The 21,555-nt window shown below is 40.2% G+C and overlaps 1 protein-coding gene across 1 annotated transcript in view; it reads right to left on the minus strand.

Annotated features, from left to right (window-relative positions):
- Positions 1-21,487, minus strand: part of OGFOD3 (2-oxoglutarate and iron-dependent oxygenase domain containing 3) — a 67,075-nt gene extending 45,588 nt beyond the window's left edge. The window contains exons 1-5 of the mRNA XM_009707007.1: positions 21,109-21,487; positions 12,950-13,025; positions 11,991-12,033; positions 5,497-5,561; positions 4,835-4,891 (exon numbers count right to left, since the gene is read on the minus strand). Of these exons, the coding sequence (XP_009705309.1) occupies positions 4,835-4,891; positions 5,497-5,561; positions 11,991-12,033; positions 12,950-13,025; positions 21,109-21,487 (620 nt within the window). The remainder of the gene's footprint in view (positions 1-4,834; positions 4,892-5,496; positions 5,562-11,990; positions 12,034-12,949; positions 13,026-21,108) is intronic.
- Positions 21,488-21,555: the final 68 nt, after the last annotated feature.

Genomic DNA, 21,555 nt, shown 5'->3' on the forward strand with positions numbered 1-21,555 from the left:
AACTTGCCTATAATAAGAAGTTGAAAACAACAAAGCAAAAGTAACTTTGCTTGACGTGCAGTCTGCAAAGTCATAAAAAAGTTAAGTCGTGGGGGAGAGGACACTTAATCTTCTAGTTTGCCTTCAGTGCTGTCTTAAATATATTTGTGAGAACTGGTGAACAACCAAATTATTTTTTTAGGGCCTAATCCAGCACATGCTGAAGTCAGTAGGAAGTCATTTAGTAATTTCAATGACCTCTAAATCTAACGTGGAAAAAAAAAGCAAAGGAACCCAAACTCATGTACTGGTCACTGGAAACAAGACCCCTTTCCAGCAAGCTCTGCTTATAAGAAAAGCTCTTCGCAGGATGACCTTTCTAAAGAGAAATGGTAGGGACAGAAAGGAAATGTTCAAGACTGGGTTTTTTTTTTTCTTTCCCAGTGCACACACATGACAAAAGAGAAAACACATGTAATCTCCATTGCTGTAAATTGGGTATTCCCAAAGTTCAGGCTTGAATTTAAGAGATACAACAGAAACCTATGTAACATGATGGAGCAAAGAGTGACAGGCTACCTCAGTCTCCCTACTTCTTCACATCCCGTGGATGCTCTTAAATTTTTAAGCATGAAATGCTATCCTGATACACAAAGTGTCATCTGATACACCTCCCACAAACGCCCAAGCAGTTTATATTTAATATAAATTATTAAACTGGAAAAACTGTGCCTACAATATGCACATTTATTGTGCTGTAATGGAATGCAAAAAATAACCCAACTATAGAGAATCAACAAGAAAAACTAAAAAAAGGCTTATCAGTCATGATTAAACTGCAGATTTCCACATGATGAATAACCTATATAGCAAAGATTTGCTGGAAGCAAGCTCCAAAGAGCAATGCCTTTGAGTGCCTAAACGCTTTTTTCTTGAGTATGTATCATACTGCTCAAAGGTTACAGAAACTCCATGAAATTCCTAGTTGAGCCAGCACATAGATATTATTTCTACTTTCTAATAATGTGGCATCAGTCAAATCAAATACATAGGCACTATAACCTAGAGAAGAAAGAGGAAAACAGGCGAGGGCGGACTGTTTCTCAATGCATGTGAATAACCAGGACTTCTCACTTTGTCATATGTCAGTGGCTGCAGTTCAAAATAAGTTTAAGCAAGCCACATAAAGTATAAAAGAACTTAATGTTTAAGGTAGGGTGTGGAGGAGAATTAAGTTGCAGAACACTGAGCTTACTAGAAAACATTGCATTGCAGTATTGTAACCAACAAGGAGATCTTAGCTTGTAGCTGATGTAAGAACGTGTAAAAAAACACCCATTTACAAGTGTGGTGCCAAAGGCAAAGATAACTGTGTCCTGCAGGAGGTACGTTTTGCAGGGTGCTTTGCAATAATCTTGGTTGCCCTTCGTTTCACATTGTCACATTTACCCCACTGCAGTAGTCATCAAGAGGCTGACAAACTTGTCAGTGCAAACACGAACTCTGCTTCAAACTCCGTAAGTTATCTCATATCCTTCTTTGCAAGAGCAAATTAAACACTATACATGGGAATCAAATGTTCACCTTGGAGTAAGAGCAAAAGCATGACTTTTTACAGATCAATGTGTTCCCTAGAATCCTGTGCAGCCTGTATCTGAACACACGCACCTGTGTACTTCAGCTCATTCCGTGCTCAGTGTATGCCAAATACAGCACATAGCTGTTTTCAAAAAATAGTATAACGTCACTTTTTAGCCTATAAAAACTCTTCTGTACAGCTTGCTTTCCACTGACCTGGCCATTTCAACATTTATCAATATCATGACTGCAAGTTTTTCTTTCCATTCCCTTCCCTGCCATTCCAGACGAAGCCTTTATAGTCTACTGGTAAAATACCTGAGAAACATGTTGTACTTCATGTGTAAATCACATGACAAGATAAACCAAATTTCAGCTTAGAAGGTGCTATCAAGGAGCGAATGAGTGAACCCAGAAATTCTAGCTACCTTGGATCTGGTAAGAGCCTCCTTGTTCTCTCAGCCACTTCTCATACGCACCCAGAAGAAGCAGGAGCCTCCCCTCCCTTCTTGATCCTCACCCACTCATTCTTCATACTTTTGCCTCCATGTCCCCCATATATCAGAAACTGTTGGGAGAGCTCTGGTGTACTATAGCTGCAAAGAAAATACTTCTTTATGCTGGAGAATCTAAGCATTCATTTTCATAAACACAGCAACTATTCTGTCATTCAAACTGCTAAGGGTGTACCCTGGCTCTGATCAGATGCACTAAACAGAGCTCTGCTGTGGCAATAAATACGAGTACAGCACCCAGTCAACAATATAAGTAACAAATCCCTCCCAGAATTTGTCAGCAGCAGTCCTTGCACGTTTGCACTGAGTCACTGGATAATATCTAAATGCACAGGCCAGACTCAGAGAAAGGCAGAAGAGAATGCTCTGAAAAGAGCACATGACCACCTTCTATAAAAGCAGTTACTGAAATCTATTTTGGAGTCAGGGTGATGAGGAAGAAAAAAAGCCAATGAAGTAGCTAGAAGTCTAAGGAACATAGAACTTAAGAGAAAGGATGTTTACTAGATTGCAAAGTTGCCAGCTTAATATAGCAGCAGCAGCATAAAGGACTGAGGAAAAGAACTAAAAGTGCCACAGAAAAGTTTCTGAAAGACGCAAGTTCTGCCAGATCTGCAAAAAAATGTGCCGAGTCACTGCAAAGTGCGATTCAAGTATGGCAACAGGAACACTCAAAGCTTTGCAAAACTACACAACTTCTCTAGTCCACTCATCAGCATCTCCGCAGTGTTCCCACTGAAAAGCACCAAAGGCAGTAGAAGCAGACAAAGCAATGCTCTTCTACAGCCAGAAAGTTTTAACAGAAGTCACACATGCAGAACAAATAAAGGGAGAAAGCAAACTATCAGTTCTTCCTCTGCTCTTTCTATGTCTCTACCTTAATAAGTTGTAAGAATTTTGGAATAAATCTTCAATAGTGCCATTTTCTGCTGAAGTCACAGCCCTTAAACCACGCATTCTGATTTAAAGGTCTCTCTTCTGGATAAAGATGCATCTATTATGTGAAACAAGAGGAATAGCTGTAATATGCTTGGCAGATGGTGGTTAAAGGATCAGCCTAGAAACCATAATTGATTCTGAAGCAACATAATTTTGACAGAGACAGTTTAGAAAACGGCCTCCTGCCTCAGAATGCCTAGTCAGATTTGTTATTGTTGCAACCAGTAATACTTAGACATGAATTACATTCAGTTATTTCTCTCAAGAGTGTATTTTTTAAACTGACCTTGGTAGGTAAGTGAAAGTAATGAAGATGAATGCTCCCAAGAATAGCATAAAATCATTCATTAAGGACATACGGTACTACAGTTCATGTTAAAGCACTGCCATTAATATGAACAGAAGCATTTAATAATGTATTTTGTATTAGATTCATATCCAGCAGACTGACACAACCACTATATTAGCATGAAATACCAATGCAATATTGATATTCCCTAGAAGCTGTCTCATCTTACAGTGTAAGGATCAGAAATTCATAAAAATTATTGAAAAACTGAATGTTTCTGTTCATATGAAACAGAGATATTCTTTAGTAAGACACTCCCTCCATACGCTCATGTTATTTCTACAGATTCTTTGATCTTCTACAGAATGGAAGGCAAAACAAAGACTATTTTCAAAATATTCTCCACTATCTTGGTGAGGCAGAAACTACATATTTTCTTTATACAGTCAGAGTTCAATAATAATCAAGGAAGCATCTTATTTTTGCAATTTTGGGGGCAGAGGTAAACAGATTTTAAAGAAGTTCATCTATAAAGACAACAGTATCTAAAAATAGTTGTCGAATAGAAATAAGCTTTAAATGGTTAGTATTTTAAGACAAAATTACTATACTAACAAACCTATCTGGCTACTTAATACTACTTCCACCACTAGAGGGAGGCGATATTCCTTCACAAAGACAAGGAAAAAAAGAGAGAGTTAAAACATTCAAGCCAGGTACATTTTAAATTACAAGACAGCAACTGAAATGCATAACTAAAGTTTTATTGTGTCTAGGCAACACAGAATGCTTGTTCCTAAACTTTGGCCACACACCTTCAGACACATGGAACTCGTTACATTTGTTGTCTTCGTTAAGTATATGAGCAGGTCTACAGGAAAGCTAAAAGCATCAGATGCCAAAGCTATTACATTATAGCGCTATTTCGTATTCTGGCTGCTTATGGGGAAAGTATGCTCTGCGTCTCCAGCCAGAACATTAGTAACTTCAAGTCCTTCCACTTCCTGCTTTACCATTTTTAATGTTTTGCTCCACCCAAAAACCCCCAAGTTCCTAATGTAATAATAGCATAGGATTGTCTTTACCATTTACCACACCACCTCTTGGATAACATGTGTGGAATAGGAGTTAATGCTGAAGGATTTTACGTCCTAGCTATCATGTTCCAACAAATACCCACAGAACTCAGATGGAGCAGCTCTCCTTGCTTGCAGGGCTGGCATCAACCCCTTACGCAGAAAGGGAAATGTGTGGTGCTACCATCGTTATGATTACATTTACACCATCAATACTGTCCTGACATTGGTAATGCAGCTAAGTTCAAAGCAGCAGATATTCTTTATCAGGCAGTCACCAAAAGGTCCTTTTACTTATTTTCCTCAAGGCATCTTAATTCTCACAGAGATTACTATTTTAGGCTGCAAAATTAATTGCATGTCTGAATCCAAAGGACAATCCTCTCCCCCAACCTGCACTCTACAAAAAAATAAAGTTTTGCTTTGTGGTTCATTTAGCAGTTATTGAAAATCTTTACCGATATAATGCAAAATCCTCTTCTGTGAAGATGTCTTGAATTTTGTCCCCAAAGTACCTGAAAAATTAAACAACAGTCTAAAAGAGTTGCTGAATCAGTCTGCCTCAGTAATACCAAGATGCATTCTCACCCCAACCTGTGCTTTACCCACGATCAAAAAGTGAAAACACAACACACACAAAAAACAATCCTTCAAATGCCTTTAAGTGTCATATTCCAAAAGCACTGCTAAAAGATTAAGTGTTGAAAGATTAAAGGATCAAGATGCAGCAACTGATAACAGAATTCCCCAGCCACGAAAAAAGTCCCCTCCCAAACCATGAAATAAGCACGTGGTTTCAAGTATGAGTTCAGACTACTTAATTTCTTCCCCTGCTGACAAACTAGACTGTAACTGTGGAAAAAACACTATTATTTACTGGTGCAAGAACAACTCTGAAAATAAAGGTAATGGTAGCTTTCAAAGAGCCCAGTTCAACAAAAGATTAGTTTTCATGCCACAAAAGCTGTTTAAGTGGTCATGGAAACTCTGGTGAATCTAAACAACTTCTACAGTTTGTCATTACTAATCCCAGCCCACAAGGCTTGAGAAATTTGAAAAGGTAATAAGCACTGAAGGTGTAGGATAACAAGAGAGGCAGCAAGCCACAGCTCCATTTTACCTGTACAGATTAACAAAATGCTTCCCCAGTGAAAGAGCTCCAGAGTGCAAGTCCAAAATGGATGCCTGGGAAAGGAAACAAAAGAGTAGGAAAAATAAGCATGAAAAGGTTTTATCATTATTTAACTATGACCTTTAATAACTGTCCCAAGTTGGCTCTCACTTTCCATGGCCTCCCAAGTAAAAATATCAGTTTCTAGCATTTGGGTTCACAATACTAATGATTACTTTACAACTACAACCCCCCCTCAGTTTGCTGTATAGATGCACAAAATATTAAAGTACCATGAAAAAAAGCATAGGACTGCTATTCCTGAGTTTCAAATCTGACAGAGAATTGCTAGAGTCTTCCTCCATGAGCTAGAGGTAAGACTCTGTGTTCCTGAATCCCTTCTTGAAGACATTTCCCTTCCACACCAAGATGACTAATTTTCCAATATTTGTGAAGCACTCAAATAGCAGCACTAATATTTATCTTGCCCAACATTTGTTATTAAAACTTCTCCTTCACCATGACTTCCTGTATACTTCTCATATTTAATGTGGACATAAAAGTCTGTTTAAAAGAACAATTATAATTCTAAGGCTCACTAAAGCCAAACTTTCTTTTCCTCAATTTCTAAACCACTGTAAAAGAAAACCAAAGAGTAAAAAGTTTTTACATATGAAAATTCAATCCATTTCTTCATCTGATTCAAGCCAAACACTTCTGCTGAGCTCCAGACCAAACTAAAAAGATTAGTATTCAGATTTGCCAGGACAGAGAGCTACCTCTCAGGACTCTAAGTTATTTCTCTAAATTGAATAAAGTACACTTTCATATGTCCCTTGCTGCCCACAAAATACATGTTTGTTTTGCATCAGTTAAACAATATTTAAAAATATGACTGCTTAATAGCAGTCTTATTTTTTTATACTGGAAATACCAAGCAGCAACAGTTAATTAACCTGACCAGCACTAATGTAATGAATGACATCTTTGATATACAATATCCAGACAAAGGCACTCATCTTGGAATTTGGCGTTTCTTCATGCACCACATACCATTCACATTATTCTAACAAAATCCAAACAATAACAATAGCACTAGGTGAGCTGCCTGGAAAGAATGATAGCTTCCATCTTACCAGCAAGAAGAATTTCTGAGCATGGTTGGAACAGTACAGTTTGAAGCCACTCTGTGTCTTTACCCAAACACAGGCTGGTGAATGAGCAGCAGCAAGTTATCAGTCCGTGGGCATGTCAGAGCTGCAATGCCAGGTCAGCAATACAGCTTCACCTTCACCCCCAGTCTCAAAGCACTTTTCTCCCTCCTCCTCTGGATCATGTTGGAAGAAGACACCCATGACAGTCTCTCAGCAAAAGAAAATTGCTGCAAGCTCAATTGCTCTGGGCTTCAGAGCTGAATCAGGGGAACTGCACTAAACTCTCCTTTTAAAAGGGATAGTAACACCCTTCTTTTAATAAACCTACCCCAATAATTTTATTTACCCCTTTAAAAATATATAAAGTAACAAGCTATTCAAGTGGACTTAGCATGAGCTTTTCGGACCTCCCCTTTCCACAGTTCTCCAAAACCTTCAGAGGCCTGTTAGGGAAACAATCTCACTCTCATGCAAGAGCAGTTCTTGTAATAAGCTTTACTCAAGCTTCAGAAGCAAAATATTTTCATTTATTGGTTTCTGGTTCTGTACAATAATCTAAGCTACAGCTAGAAGCAGTAAAACTGCTCCTGCATAGCTTCAAAAATATGTTTGCAACCATGCTAAAGTAGATTATAAGGAGAAGTAGCAGGACACATATGAAAAGATTAATTTAATTTAAAAATAAATTGTCTTTAAAATACTTTTGCCATGCTTTCCAAATATACACCTTTCTTCTCACTCCTCAAGCTCCAGTTCATTACAGTTGGGAAGATCCAAAATTACCAAATGAATCAATAAAAGACACCCCCAAGAACTGAAGGTATTCCTAGCTGAAAAGATAATAGCTAGGATATAAAGCCTAGAAAAGCCAGATGAAGATGACTGAAAACGGAATCTGAAAAAGAAAGAATATTCTTCAGGGTTGTTTCAGACAGGAGAAAACAACTGAATGCCAAACATAGACAGGGACTTGACTACAGATGAGCACAGAGCTATTTCTTTAACAACTACCTTGGAAAGAAATTGAAACACATTTATTTTGGCTTATGCCATTTCAGAACATTAAACATTTTCAGCATAATTTCCTACACTGAGAAGAGTATCTTGGTGGAAGCCTGTATCAACACCATTACTTCAAGTTCAGCTAGCTGATCAAGGGTCTGCCTGCACTTCCAGTCAGCTTTCCCAGGCTGAAAGCTCTACAAAGTTTATCGAAAGATGGCAGGAACACTACAAACACACAAACCCACACACCTATTTCCCAGAGACTGTTTAACAGAACTACCCCAACATCCTAGTTTACAGAACTTCTGTAAAAAGGAAATTGAACTTCCTTTTAAAAAAAAAGGCACAAATATATGTTCTTTTGGACCTTCAGTATTGGTAGTCTCACATTCTCCACCCTCACTGCTAAAAGGATTCAAAAAGAACATGCAGGTAACCCCACTTCTCAGCGTATGGCAAAAAAAGATCAATTTGCCCATCTTGCAAAGCACGATAGGCCTTGCCTTTGATCCCCACCAAAAGGGATTGCCAACCATTAAATATATACTCACTTCTACAGCAATTCCTCCACCCCTTAAAAAGTTTTAAGTGATACTTTTAAAGAAAGCAGCAGACACGCTGCCCAAAAGAGAAAAATGCAAAAACTTACTTCTACTTGTCTATAGAGGAGCTGGTAGCACTCAAAACCTTCTCCACTCCTCCTGGGGGACATACACACTTGAGCTGAGACGAGGGAAGAGCAATGGAGGTTTTACATGACCAGCAGTTCCTGGGCAGCATCAAACTTGCTGTCACTGCAAACAATCTTGTACAGACTCTCAAAATGATACTACCTTTAAATATCTTTCACTACTTGAATCTTCAGAGTAGACAGACAAGGATTACATTCTTAGGGTAATGCCTCTTAAGAGTTACACTGATTAATTATAAGACACAAGTGTAACCAATCTAATTTATACATCATCCAGACTGCTGGAGGTACAGGTTATCACAGTGGAAGTTAAGTGCAGTATTTGGCTATGGAGCCCAGCACAAGTTTACACTAGACATCGATTAGACACAACCGGTTCCCCTCCAGCTTCCTAGAGTTGTCTAGATAATCACACCAACACACAGCTTTAAGGAAAGTGAGAGACACACTGCCAAGTATGTCTTTTACTCCTTACAAGTGTTTCCCAAGTGCTATCAGGAGACTAATTAGGAAGGAAGAAAACCATGCAGTCTGTAGTAGAGGTATGAGATAGGACAAGTATTATGCAGAGGCTTTATCTTCTCCCTGGAAAATACAGAGCTAACAGCATTTTGAAGACTTCAGAGGTTGGTGGGGAGAGCTGAAACCAGGGTAAGGAAGGATATGGTCTGCAGAACCACTATTCCATGCATGGGTTGGTGGGGCCACATCAGAAACCCTTGTTTGGCATCACAGCTACACAGGTTGTTTGCTTCTTCCAGTGATTAAGAAACCTAATTTTCCCCTGCCAAAGGAAGCTCTAGGTGGCCCAGTCCTGCTCGTTTTGCTGCAACACAGGAAACAGACTGCAGCTGACTGGCTGCACCAAGGGATTTCTTTTCTGGGGCTTCCAAATAAATGCTAATATATCTAATAGTAAATGAGTCGTTTAATTTACACTACAGCAATGTTTTGACAGCAGCACCTACAAAGATGTGAGTGAACGAGTCATGACCAAAGAAGTAACACAAGCAGGTGTAGCATGCAAGAAACTATTAGGTAGGGAAGAAAGGTAAATGTCATTATCTTTATAAAAAAGAAAAACACTAAGCCGAGGAAAACATGAAGAGAACTAATGCAATTCACATTCTGTGAATAAGGAACAGAGCATAAAAGTATTTTACAGAGATGTACAAGGGAAAGCAGCATACTGGTGAAGATGCTCCTGTTTGGATTCTGTTGAAAGTTAGACTAGAAGATTACAATGGCCTCTTCTAGCCTCACTCTGTGTGGGTGCATAAATAAAAATAAATCTAGAAAAAATTACAAAGGAAGATAAGAAAGCAAGCTCAGCATGACAACTGGAGCATGATTCCTGGGAGATTTCAATAATTCAGATGTTTGCCAGGACTTTCTCAACACAAAAGGATGGAAAGGGAAACAAGTTTGTGTTATACTTCAGGACTCCAAGGCAGCAGAAAGGGCCACAAACAAAGAAGGAGAGAACTGACAGAGTCACAAACTGCAAATTTAGGTATCCAAATTAATAAATTTTTATATATATATATCCAGACACATAGACACAAATGCAATTCTGAATTCAAAATGTGACAGACAAAAAAAAAACCAAACAAAAACACAGACATGTTCCCTCAAGGGGTTAAGAGGAAATCAGAGAGAATGAAAATGCCATCTGCATCCCAGTAGAAAGCTGAAGTTTTATTTGGAACAGTGGAGAGGTGAAAGCGGCTAAAGAAAGAATTAAAAAGAATTAAATAGAAACAAGATGTTATTTAAGGAATTTTTAAGGAAAAAATTAGTCTTAGAACAACAGACATAATTGGACAGAATTATCTAAACACTCTAAATCCTAAGAAATTTAAAGCAACAAACCAGACCTAAGCCAACAGGCTTGAAGCTTGAGAGGCATACAGGCAAAGTAGCTAGATGAAGGAAGACTTGAAACATTTTGTATGCTATGTAGGCAAGAGATTTGAAAAGATGAAGGGCTCAAATGAAGACAGACAGTTTTATCTAAGCATCATCAGCACACATCCGTCAGTATTTAATGGTATCTGGGAGCCAAGATAGCACTATTGGGAAGAGATTCACTCCATGACATGGGGAATACAAGCACGCACATCGAAAGAGGAAAACAACAGAACAGGGGAGAAAGGCATAAAAGAAGCTAGGTAAAGAGACTGTATTTAAAGGCTTCTCTGAAACATGATCTCCAAGAAACACTGGTCAGCTCTTGTTTTTAGCATCTTTCAGTGTTTATCCACTACTTTTGATCAGGCCTCAATGCAGTACTAATCAACTTTCTTTATGCACCTTTCCCTAAGGAGTAACAGCATGCCGTAACTTTCTCACATTTACAGATAATGAGAAATGTGAGTAGCCTTGGATCACAGCCCAGACCTCTCAATGGACATCAGATTTCTTAACAGACTTATTTTACTGCAGCAACAGAATCTTCTCCCTCCCCTCCGGCCATTTCCTTCCCCTTTAAGAAAAAAAAAAAACCACAACTCGCAATGATGCTTCCAGAATGGTGTAGATGATGGATTTGTATGATACTCTGGCTTGTTGTCCAAGTCAGCCAGCTCAGGACCCCTGCCCAGCTCTGTGCATCAGGCAGCAAGTTTACCTCCCCTCATGTCTCTTCCAAGCTTTCCCTGCCCCAGTTTCCCCAGTTCCCTGACCCCCAGCTGGACATTAGCTTTCTGTGGTCCAAATCCATGAAGCTGTCTGTTATACACTGCCCTTCTAATCCCTCTTTGTGGAAGTCTAATGAAAAATCACATGTAGGTCCCAAAAGAACAGGATAGGAAACCAACTTGACAGCACTAATGACAGGAGTTAATCCGGAGGTCCCAACAAACAGAATAATCTAGGCAATGTGGCAAATTATACAACCACAGAACTGAAAAGAATCCAAGGGATCCTGACAGAACTGAACAGAGAACCTTAAATCTTTTAAATATATTGTTTCAGCTACACTGCCTAAGTTTCTCAGGTTGTATTTTTTTTGCAGGTCTTTCTCAGCAATCACAAGGACAATAGTGTCTTCTTTTTTCAATGAAGACTTTCTCCATTTCTACTAATGTATGTCCCAATTCAGCAGAAGCCTAAAGAAGTGGTTGTGTTTACAAATACTCAAGAAACAGTTTTTATTCATAGACAAAAATGTCCCGAGAACAAAGACAGGAGGAAAGAAATTAAAATACATATGCTTGTTAAAGAGAAGTGGGTTTATTTGCATTTTTAAAGAATATTAGTCGAAGGTCTACTTAAGCCATTATATGGCATTTTTTGTCACTACACAAAACCAATCCTTACACGGTGCTGTGAACCACTGGAATTTGGTTTCAGAAGTCAAACTTGCGCAGTTCTGCTACAGTAACTGTTTCCAGCTGGAGAAGACAAAATCAGTTCAAGAGAGGCACTAGAAATAACTAAACTAAATACTAGGAAATGTCAACTGTATTGCAGAAGTCACAAGTTACACTGCTAGCAGAAGAATTAATGGGAGATAACATAACTTTCCAAGCAAATTTTTTTCCAAGTCTGAATGGAAGGAAAATTTCTCTACCTCCTCTCCTCAAGCCCCCAAAATGCATTTATAATCTTGCCTTGGCAGTAAAAGTAAAAAGTAACAGGACACTGCTCACCCCTCCATCAGATCCTCCCAAGGACAGTCCCCTCTCTGCTATTCTGCAGGCAAAACAATAACCTCAGATGAGAACTGAAGTCCGATTACTTTGTCCTTTAATGACATTATTTACAAGATGTAGCTCTTCAGTAAGTGGTATTTGATGCATAGATAGAACTCGACTGAGTTAATAGAAGCTGCCATTTATTTAAATGTGAATCTTGCCGTCTGTCATGAAAATAAAGTATCTATGTTGCAGAAAGCTTGTATGCTTGTAGCCCCCTTCCATAAATCCCAAAACCATTGTCTTTCAAATGCATTCTGGCCAAGATTAAACATACCCCCCTCCCCAATCTTGATTCTTAGGGGCAGTACAGATAAACCTGTACAAGGCAGAAATGCTTTATCAAAATCAGGCACCCAACTGAATTTGAAAGCACAGAGTGGCGAGCCATCTAGTGAACAAAGCACTTACACAAGCTACGTATCATTTCAAGCATTACAATGATATCTCCCACTTATATTATCATCAAGTGCAAATCACAAAGAGGCTGATAACTTTAACTTCATAATTTGACAGCGTCCCCTACTATTCAATTAAGACTCACCATTTAGTGTTCATAGAGGACTATAGGGTCAGCACTAGCTCATAATTACCCAGGAGGAGACTCAGCTGAAAGGAGGCTTATGTTATTTTGTTGTGTTTCTAAAGGCCAAATGAAAATCCTTTAAAATTAATTTAATTAATTTTCCTTTTTTCTCTGCCACAGTCATGCCCCACAGAGCTAGGCAGATTTTGTATGAAAGAGAACTGCCTCCAGTACAGCAAAGATGGAAAACGGCTTTAAAAAAACGTTTAGTGTTATAACCAGCTTAACCCATCCTCCTTCAGCTAATGAGTTTTGTGCTACACCTTAAATGCTGGCACACTGTCATTAAAATAAGTGCTCATAAAAGTTAAGAGCTAAAAAAAATTACCTACGGATTCTTGCAGCTTCTTCCCTTGTGATTACTGCATCGGTCACACCTCTTCCACACTTTCTAGGAGTGCACCCTGGAACACAGAGGAAGAGAAAAAAGAAAATATCATCTTTCAAACAAGGTTCAAAACAAGTCTCTATTCTCCTGCTCCGCTTTCAGATTCACAACAGTTAGAAGGGATACTGGCAATCTCAGAATACTTTAGATCACTTAAACTACAAGAAAATTACATCTCCGTTTTGATGTGTTTCGCACTGCAACCAGAGAGAAGACAAGCCAGCCAACGTCACTGTTGCTTCTGCACAGATTCAAGTCCCCAGGACTCGTCTAAGCTACATCATTTTCCCTGCTATGGCTGGTTGGTGTAATTCAGGGCAACCACACCAACTAAGATGACAAGTTATTTCCTACTACGTCCATAATGCAATTCAACAGAATGAAGATGATCTAGAAGGAATGAATCTCAACACCCAAAGTCGCACAGCCACTGGAGCTGTGGCTGTCAGGCATGACCCAGGGCCTCCAGTGCTTAGGTTAAGCAAAACGCACAGCAATACTCTGCCTTTAAAAACAAACTACCTTTCCTGTTGGTCTGAAAATGATTCTTAGAAACCTTAGGGTTTTTACAAGTCTTTACAAGTTTGTTACAAACTTTGGGATTAAAATGGACTCACTGACGTTCCTTTGTCTACCTACCACTTCAAGCTAGAAAAGATGGCCTTTGTTTAGTAAGGCGGTATCAGACACACCTGTATCTCAATGTACATACAGCAGATAGATCCAGTGATTTTTTTTTTCCCCCCTTCTTCCCAAGTGCAGTAGTGAAAACAAAAGTTCCTGTTTTATATAACTGGTCTCTGAAAGAAAGATCATCTTAGATGATTTTGCCTTACTCTATTCTAGCCTTTGGACAGGCAGGGGAAGAACTGGAAAGCTCAGCAGTGCCATGTAGATCCTTCCAACTCAGGCTGACAGTTCCAAAATCAGCCAAGATCTCCAGCAACTAAACCCCCTTAATATCACACGTCCATACACAAAATGTTTTCTGTTACTGTCCAATTAAGTCTTTAACTCAAAGGTCCAGTACACATCACTCTTGGGTACAATACCCAACATGAAAATAGTTGTCCCAAAAGCAAATAGTCTCAACAGGATAAAGAAAACTCAATTGTTCTGGAGAAAAATGAGATGCAGAAGACAACACATGCTTGGATGCAGACTGCAGTGGATGTAACACCAGAGCAACACCATGCTAATAACACAAAAAAATGCCACTCAGACAGGAGTGAAATCACTGCTTAACAAAAGGAGAAAAAAAAAGAAATCAGTTAGAATACAAACAGTTCAAGCCATGAAGAAGATACTACTAACAACAAGGGTTCCTGAATAGGTTAGGATCTTTATGTAGTATCAATACATGCTAGTCCACGTATTAACACAAAGAACTGAATTTAACTTATGTTTCGGTATTCAACCCTAAATCATGCAGTTTATTAACAGATTCCTGTGATCAAGCACTAAGAACCACTGTATTTGTCCACTGCAAGTCACTGGAAAAGCAATGGTAACATAAAAGAGCAGCCAATTTGAACATTCCAGCTGTACTGCCAGGAAAATAAAAGCAGCATATTTCAGATTTGCTCAACCCCCTCCCACCCCAAACACATGACTCAAAAGGAAGCAACATTCTGTTTGGGGCGTCTACACAAATATACCTTGAAGGGCAGCTTTTATATCAGACTTTGCACAAAAGCATCTTGAAGCACACAGCTTGGACATAGATGATAAAGCCTCTTAAAATTCATTGCTAAGAAATCTAACATTAATTTTAAAAGCTCATGAAAAAGCCACCAGTAAGAGTTCCAAACGAAGAATATATGAAAGTTCTTATGAAACAAGTCTGGTCCACAACAGTCTTCAGGCAAGAAGAAGAAATAAGATCAATTCTGAGCCATCAGAGCCCTTGGGACGTCACACTTGGCACTTGACTGGGGAAGACCCATATACACATGTAAAGTCACGGAAAAGTTGGGATGAGCGCATTTTCTGACATCTGCCAACATGCTTACTGCCCTGAACTGAGCTCCTCTTCAAGGATTATTTGCTCGTCAGAGCACAGAGAGGGGAACTCCTGGAAATAAATCAACCAATTCACCCGTACAAGTCAAAAGCATCAGTCTGCTCTGATCGAAAGCAACTAATGATAACAATGACCACAGTCTGACAGAAAGATAAATTTGGCCACAGCGCAAGTGCTTTGTAGAAATTTCCAATCCATCCTTCTGGATATATCATGGCTATATCTCAGATGCACTGTAAAACCCTCCAATTACACCAGTGTTTCAAGAAGAGAGAAGCAATGAGAGAGAGACATGTAGGTGAACAGGCTGAGTAGTGACAGCAGCATATCAAATTATACACACTGTTTCCTTCCTTGGGAAAAGAAAAGTCCCTTCTTTGACACATGTTTAAATTGAAGTCAAAGGTACCCACACCAAGCAGACTGTTTAAACATAGATCAAGGTCAGGAAACCAACTGGATTACAACCCAGATAAATTGCATTTTCCAACTACCCAGCAACAATTTACTGAAGTCAGTTCAAGATTCAAATTCCAGGAAGTGCACACTAAGTTATTTGAAGATGACCTAGGAAACTAGCAGTCTAAAATAATGCTAGAGATGACATCCTTAAGCATCCATTTATCAATGCCAGCACAGACCTCAGCACTGTGACAAGAATGAACCAGAACCACTGCTGCCCCGCTCACTTCTCTCCTCTTGACCCTGTGAGATAAAGAGCGGAATCAAAACATACCATCCATCAGAAACCATAGTGCCTTGACATAAAAAACACCAAAAAATTTTAAAATTCTGGCAGCAACCCAAAGGATGCTTTGCATGTTAAAGAACAACACTTTGCAATACAGTACCAGGCCCAAAGGCACAGATTTCAAACTCACAAGGGCTTTATAGGCAGAAAGGTGTTCTAAGTTACAAACGTGGGAAGAGAGGGAGTGGAGAGGGAAAGCTTCTGTGCTGTGTTTCAGGCACACTGTAAATATTCCCTCTGCAACCAGAAAGGCTAGGCACAGTTTTTGTGGAAATTCTTGCATTTTTCAATCTCAATTCCAGGAACCAACAATTTGCAAATTAAACAGAGACGATTTTGCAATAAAAATGCAAGCATTGGAAATGCTGTGTTCCTTTGGAGCATATGACCTAGCAGTTTTGAAAAGCAACAAGTAGTAGCCAGCAAACGCTGCAAACTTTGTCTGCCCCAACAAAAATGTACACATTCTATGTGGCTGTGCCTTAAAGACTCTATCACACATTCAGCAGTGGCAGATTAAAATCAGTTGTTTACTTTTGAACACCAGGCTGAAGAGCATCTGAGAAGCCAACTGACAGGGATGAGACATCTCTGCCTCCAAGCTAGCAAATACTCACCCAAAGACTGAGACAGATGGCTGAGGCAGTAACAGCTTCCAGCACCCAATTTTAAACTCTGATGCATGTAAAAAAAAAAAAACCAAACACAAACAAAAACACAAAAACAAAAAAACAAAGAGGGACCAGTTTGTTCTCCCAGAACTGAAAAAACCTTACCAAACATTTCATTAGTAACCATAAGATCCACTCAAAGATTTGCAGAACAATAATCATCAACCACAAGTCACGTAATATATACCCCATGCTGTACCCAATGTTTTGCTGGGTATAAAAATGTCAACAATGTTATGAAGCACAAATTTGGATATTGGCAGCACGGGGGGGGGGGGGTTTATAGTCCTGTTAAAAACAAGATTAAAACGGCTGAGGTAACAGACTGATAGAAAAAGGATTTTTTTTAAGAGTTTGGAGAAAGCTGAACACAGAAAAACAAGGAAGATCTCTTGGCTAACAGAGACAAGAAAAGGGGAATGACTTTCTTTCTGCCATTGAAAAGGTCTCTTTAAGGCTTGAAAGGGAAAGACAATTGTCTTGGAGATAAGGGAAAGCTGATATTCAAGGAGAGAAGAGGTGGGAAAGTGTAAATTCAAAGGAGAATTTCAATACTCCAGGATAAACCTGTCTAAATAGGGTTTTCTTTGTACTATATTCTGCAAAAAGGATACTAGCAGACTTATGATTTCAGAAGAGATTTGTGCTCTTTATTTCCAGCTGCAAACAACAGCACAGATCTTGCCCTTTTGGAAAGGCTGGTATTGGAGAGTCCACATTTGGCAAAACTACGGCGTTACCTAGGACAATTGTTACACATTTAGGGTCTCTGACAAAGAACTGGCAAAGAGTACTGGAAGCAGGAGGTGTTCTGAAGACGAGCAGAAGCTTTTCCAAACTGAGAAGAAAAACAAGAAAAAGATAGTCCAGCGTAAAGTCACTCAGGTACCAACAGTAAGGCATAAACACTGGATGAATGCTAAAGCAAAACAAAACAAAAAAATTCAGATCAGGCTGTTAGTTTGAAAACAATTTTAGCATTAAAAAATGTGTCATCTTTGTCTAAGAGACCATGGTACGTGGGAGCACTGAACTGTTAAAAGCATACTTAGAGAATCTGCACTCAGGAGAAATTCAGTTTAGTATTACAAAGTACTCAGTAGCTTCCACAAATTTGTGCCTAGTAGACACAAAGTCATTCCCTTATCTAATAAGGCACTCTGCTTCGGATCTGAGAGTTGTATTTTTTTCAGTCAAGGTAAAGGATGAACATACCGAAACATGCAAAAACACAAATACTCCCTATGGCCCCATCTGCTACTCAGTACACAGAAAACTGAATATAACACAGGGGTCCAAGTGTCTCAGCTGTAGCTTTGTCTTCTGTTTAAAGTGGTACTTGGTCAAGAACCATACACTGCCAACACTGGGATGATTCACGTGAGAAAAAAGCCCCATCATGGTGCTCCCCTAATGCAGTCCATCTCAAAGCAGGACAAGAAGCAGCAAAGATTTATTGGATGCCATCCCCATAATGACACCAGCAGTCTTTGTACTAGACCTTTTCCTCCACTGCTCACAGACTTCTCTGCTTTCCACATCCACTGATCTAGTCTCTGGAAAAGCATCTTAAAGCTGTCTCCTGGGCAGCGATCACAGATGCTTTGTACACTGACACAATACGCCAACGCTCACAGGAGAGTATGCAGGAGTTTCATCAGACACAGTAGTAGCCACAGTAGCTTTAAGTAGTTAACCATGTCTCCAGACAGCAGAAGTAGCCAAGATCTGGCCACAGGGTTCAGAACACCCTATCTTCTGCAAATATAATAAGTGCTTGGCCTCTGAAAAATGACGCCTTTTATTTCTGTATGAAGCATGTTTACTGGTAGGCAGTGCTATGGAAATAAAACCACTGCTCTGTGACACCAACTACCATATCATTCGAAGCAAGACAGAAGCTCACTTGCACTAGTTCAGTTTGAAGCAGGGACAGGTGCATAAATAAAAAGCTCATCTTAGCTGTGGAAACTTTACAGCTGAGCATCAGACACCGAGTGATGATAGGAATGTGCCTCCTTCTGACACAGAGCCAGCAGCTGTGGATGTCAAGCCCGAGTAAAGACAGAGAATGAAAAGCTAGTGAGTGAGAGAAAGCTATTTCCAACAAAGTGACTAAAGCTCAGGAGCTGAATCCAGTTTGGCAGAAAACCGTAATCCACATTTACTGCCTCACTGGGCTATCAGTAACACACACGTGGAGCAAGGAGCTCAGCGCTGACGGGACAGCAAGGCTCAGCAGCTTACCACCACCCTCTTGTGGGCACCGAGCAGGAGACGAGTTAAAAAACAAGAGCAAAGTTCATTATCGCAGCATGGCTTCAATTATCCACTTACCAAAACAGATGTTCACATATCTCTAATAGCCCTGATCTCTTTCTGAAAGCATAGAGCAGGGGAACACATGTAGAAACATCTGCTAAAACGTAAAATCAATCACATAAGTTAAAAAGCAGCAGCAAGCAAACTTCTAATTAAAAAGCCGAAATACAAACTCACACAAGGTGACTCCCCTTTGTCCCTCCTGGGTTGATGCCAGCCATGTCAATCACTCTCATAGAAAGCCAAGAGAGGTCACACTTCACCCTGCAGTTAGCATTTGCAGAGCTTGCTCCCCATGACATCACAAGAAGAGAGAACACATTCATTCCTCTTCCTGGGCAGAGATATCCTTGAAGTTCCTGCCTTATGATGGAAAGAATAACTGACAGCGTTGCCAAGACCACAAGTCCACAGCTCAGAAAATTCCTCTTGCAAACCAGGGAAGGGAAAAATAAGGTTCTGTTGGTTTCGGGCATTTCTTTTGATAAGCAAAAGCACTAGTAGCAGAATGCAGACAGTTTTAGCCGTAGTTCAGTCATAACTACCAAATCTGTGGCAACACCGGCTGCAGTTTTCTCTGGCCTTGGCACTATGCAAATAAAGCCAGAAGCAGTTTCTCCTTACAGTAACTGTGAAAAGTTACATGTTTTCATGTGCTCAGTCAAAAAAATCCCCCTACTGAGGAAGTCTTCTTGCTGGTAGCTTCCCAACAGGAGTTTTTTTGGCCTCATTTGGGATGAATCCTCCAAAAAAGTTTTTCCTCAGTGCTGCTATTGTAGCATTTATCTGACTACAGACTACACAAACTTTTGTTTCATGTTGCAACCCTTTTGACTAACAGCACCAGGACCAGCCACTTGAAGAGGACACGGGAAATTACCTCCACATCTTCGGGGTACCATATCCAGGCTGCAGTTTGATGAACACTTTCTACCAGAACTGGCACCGGAACAAAGTTAGAAATCATAGAATCATAGAACAGCCCAGGTTGGAAGGGACCTCAAAATACCACCTGGTCCAGCCTTGTGTGGTAAAGGGAGCTAGCACCATGTTCAATCACACCTTGAAAATTTCCAGTCACAGGGACTCTACTGCATCCCTGAGGAGGTTGTTCCAGTGATTAACTGGTCTCTCTGTAAAAAAAATTTATTTCTTGTATCAAGATGAAACTTTGCCCAGTGTAACTTGTACTCATTGCCCCTTGTCTTCTCCATGTGGCTCCTTGTGAAGGGAGAGCTTCCATCCTCTTTGTAGCTGCCCTTTAAGTACTGGAATATTGTGATGTGGTCCCTCCCGAGCCTTCTCTTCTCCAGGGAAGAGAGACCCACCTCCTTTAGTCTCTCCTCATAAGGGCAAGTTCTCCAGCCCTTTGATCATCTTTGTTCTTCCTCAGCTCCAAGCAGCTTCTTCCAGCCTCCACACTGCCTCCAGCTTGTGTCAGCAAGTGTTTTGTCAGCCACATAATGAACCAGATAAGACAACTGATTTGGCTAAAAACTAACTGGGAAATATTATCTTTTTTTAGATGCAATAGTTTATCCGTCAACACACAGCTAGACATGCAGGTAGGCTGACAAAAAGCAAGAGCAGAGCTGCCTTCTGGCAGCAGTACCAGCTCAAAACATTCATCATGATACACTTTGCAAACCTGAAAGCGAACATCAGCATAACTCATCCATGCAAACTGCAAGCTAGAGTCTCACTGCTGTTCATCACAGAAGATGAAAATCTTCCATTTCTCCCAAAGATCCAACATCAACACTCCAAAGAAATAAGTGCTAGGAGAAACAAATACCAACTTGACAGAAAATAGGGCCAGCTGAAAGACATAAAGACAGGGAAGTACTTTGCAAGCAGCATCAAAAGCTGCTGGCACACACACACACACACACACATCTCAAAACACACATAACAGAAGCTGGCATTTGCACCATTACCACATGCTTGTGGTACAGATATCCTAAATCAGTTCATTTCTACACCCTGTATAGTATTTACCAATAACAAACTCACCCCACAAGCCTATTACAGGAATCAGAGTATGAAAAGACTAGAAACAGATTTAGCAAAAGGTTTATTTCACACAGCCTAAGCAAAGCAGTTTCAGAAGAGAATTATGTAGGAATAACAGAAAAACCTCTCAGAAGCAACAACTTCTGGGCTGGTCCAAGAGGCATGAGCGTTTGGTGATTTAAACAACACACACAGTGACTAGAAACAAAGGAGTTTTGCAGCATGAGTTTGGTTTAACAAACTTAAACAGCAGTCAGCCAGCCCATTATAGTCCTCTGAAGGCTGCTTCATCCCACTTCAGAAAATCCTACCCAAATACCTTCAAATCTCTTGTGGCTGTCGTAGTCCTCAGAGCAGGGGATCTCAACGAACTTGCCTTGCAGGTTCTCACTGTGATGAGCCAGCACCTCTGTGACCCCATCCTCGGTGCCCAGGTAGCTCCAGATGAGGAGGCCACTGACCGCAGCAGAGGAGAGGAGGAACGCGGCCTTCTGCCGCCTCCACCGTGACTCCTGCAGGTCTCTGCTCTTCTTGGCACTAAGGAGAGAGCACAGCGACAGTCCCACGTAAGCAAACGACGCACTCCCGAGCTGGTGCGGAACCGCTTTGGCCTCTACCGCACCCGATACCGGGGAGGCCCAGTCAAGAGCCAGGGCCGGTACCCCGACTGATCCCTCGGTTTGAGTATACGCGCACATATTTATAAAACACAAACAATTTCTATCCCTTTTTCATGCCTGGAGTTTACAGGCCGCCGTCCCACATG

The sequence above is a fragment of the Cariama cristata genome, unplaced genomic scaffold (assembly GCF_000690535.1).
Source record: "Cariama cristata isolate BGI_N322 unplaced genomic scaffold, ASM69053v1 scaffold9579, whole genome shotgun sequence".
Classification (NCBI taxonomy): Eukaryota; Metazoa; Chordata; class Aves; order Cariamiformes; family Cariamidae; genus Cariama; species Cariama cristata.